We start from the raw sequence: 363 nt of genomic DNA on the forward strand, positions 1-363 counted from the left end.
CTAACCACGCGTAATAGTTAAGGATTAGATAATCGAGTTTCGTTCTACGTACAGCCATATACGGTCTACATCCAGCGTCTCGAGTCCGCGCGATGGAATCTACCAACTGTCCTGATATACCGAAATCGCAGAGCTTTATGTTACCATGCCGATCTAATAGAATATTGCTAGGTTTCACGTCCCTGTGTATTATTCTTAGTTTCTCTTTGAGGTAATTTAATGCCTTCACAGTAGCGACGGTAATTTTTCCTAAAATACGTTCGGGTATTCTTTCCTCCAATACCTCGTGAATAAATTTGTAAAATATATCTAACGACGTATCCATGAGTTCCATGCAAATCCAACAGTCGCCCTGATGACGAA

General features: G+C 40.8%; 1 protein-coding gene across 1 annotated transcript; it reads right to left on the reverse strand.

Moving 5' to 3' along the window:
• Positions 1-52: 52 nt before the first annotated feature.
• Positions 53-356, reverse strand: LOC113463851 (dual specificity mitogen-activated protein kinase kinase 4-like; the record flags this gene model as incomplete). Its single annotated transcript, XM_026810745.1, has 1 exon — positions 53-356. A coding segment is annotated over exon 1 (282 nt), but the record flags the coding sequence as incomplete, so codon positions are not given.
• Positions 357-363: the final 7 nt, after the last annotated feature.

The sequence above is a fragment of the Ceratina calcarata genome, unplaced genomic scaffold (assembly GCF_001652005.2).
Source record: "Ceratina calcarata isolate Rehan_Ccalc_2016 unplaced genomic scaffold, ASM165200v1 scaffold17525, whole genome shotgun sequence".
Lineage (NCBI taxonomy): Eukaryota > Metazoa > Arthropoda > Insecta > Hymenoptera > Apidae > Ceratina > Ceratina calcarata.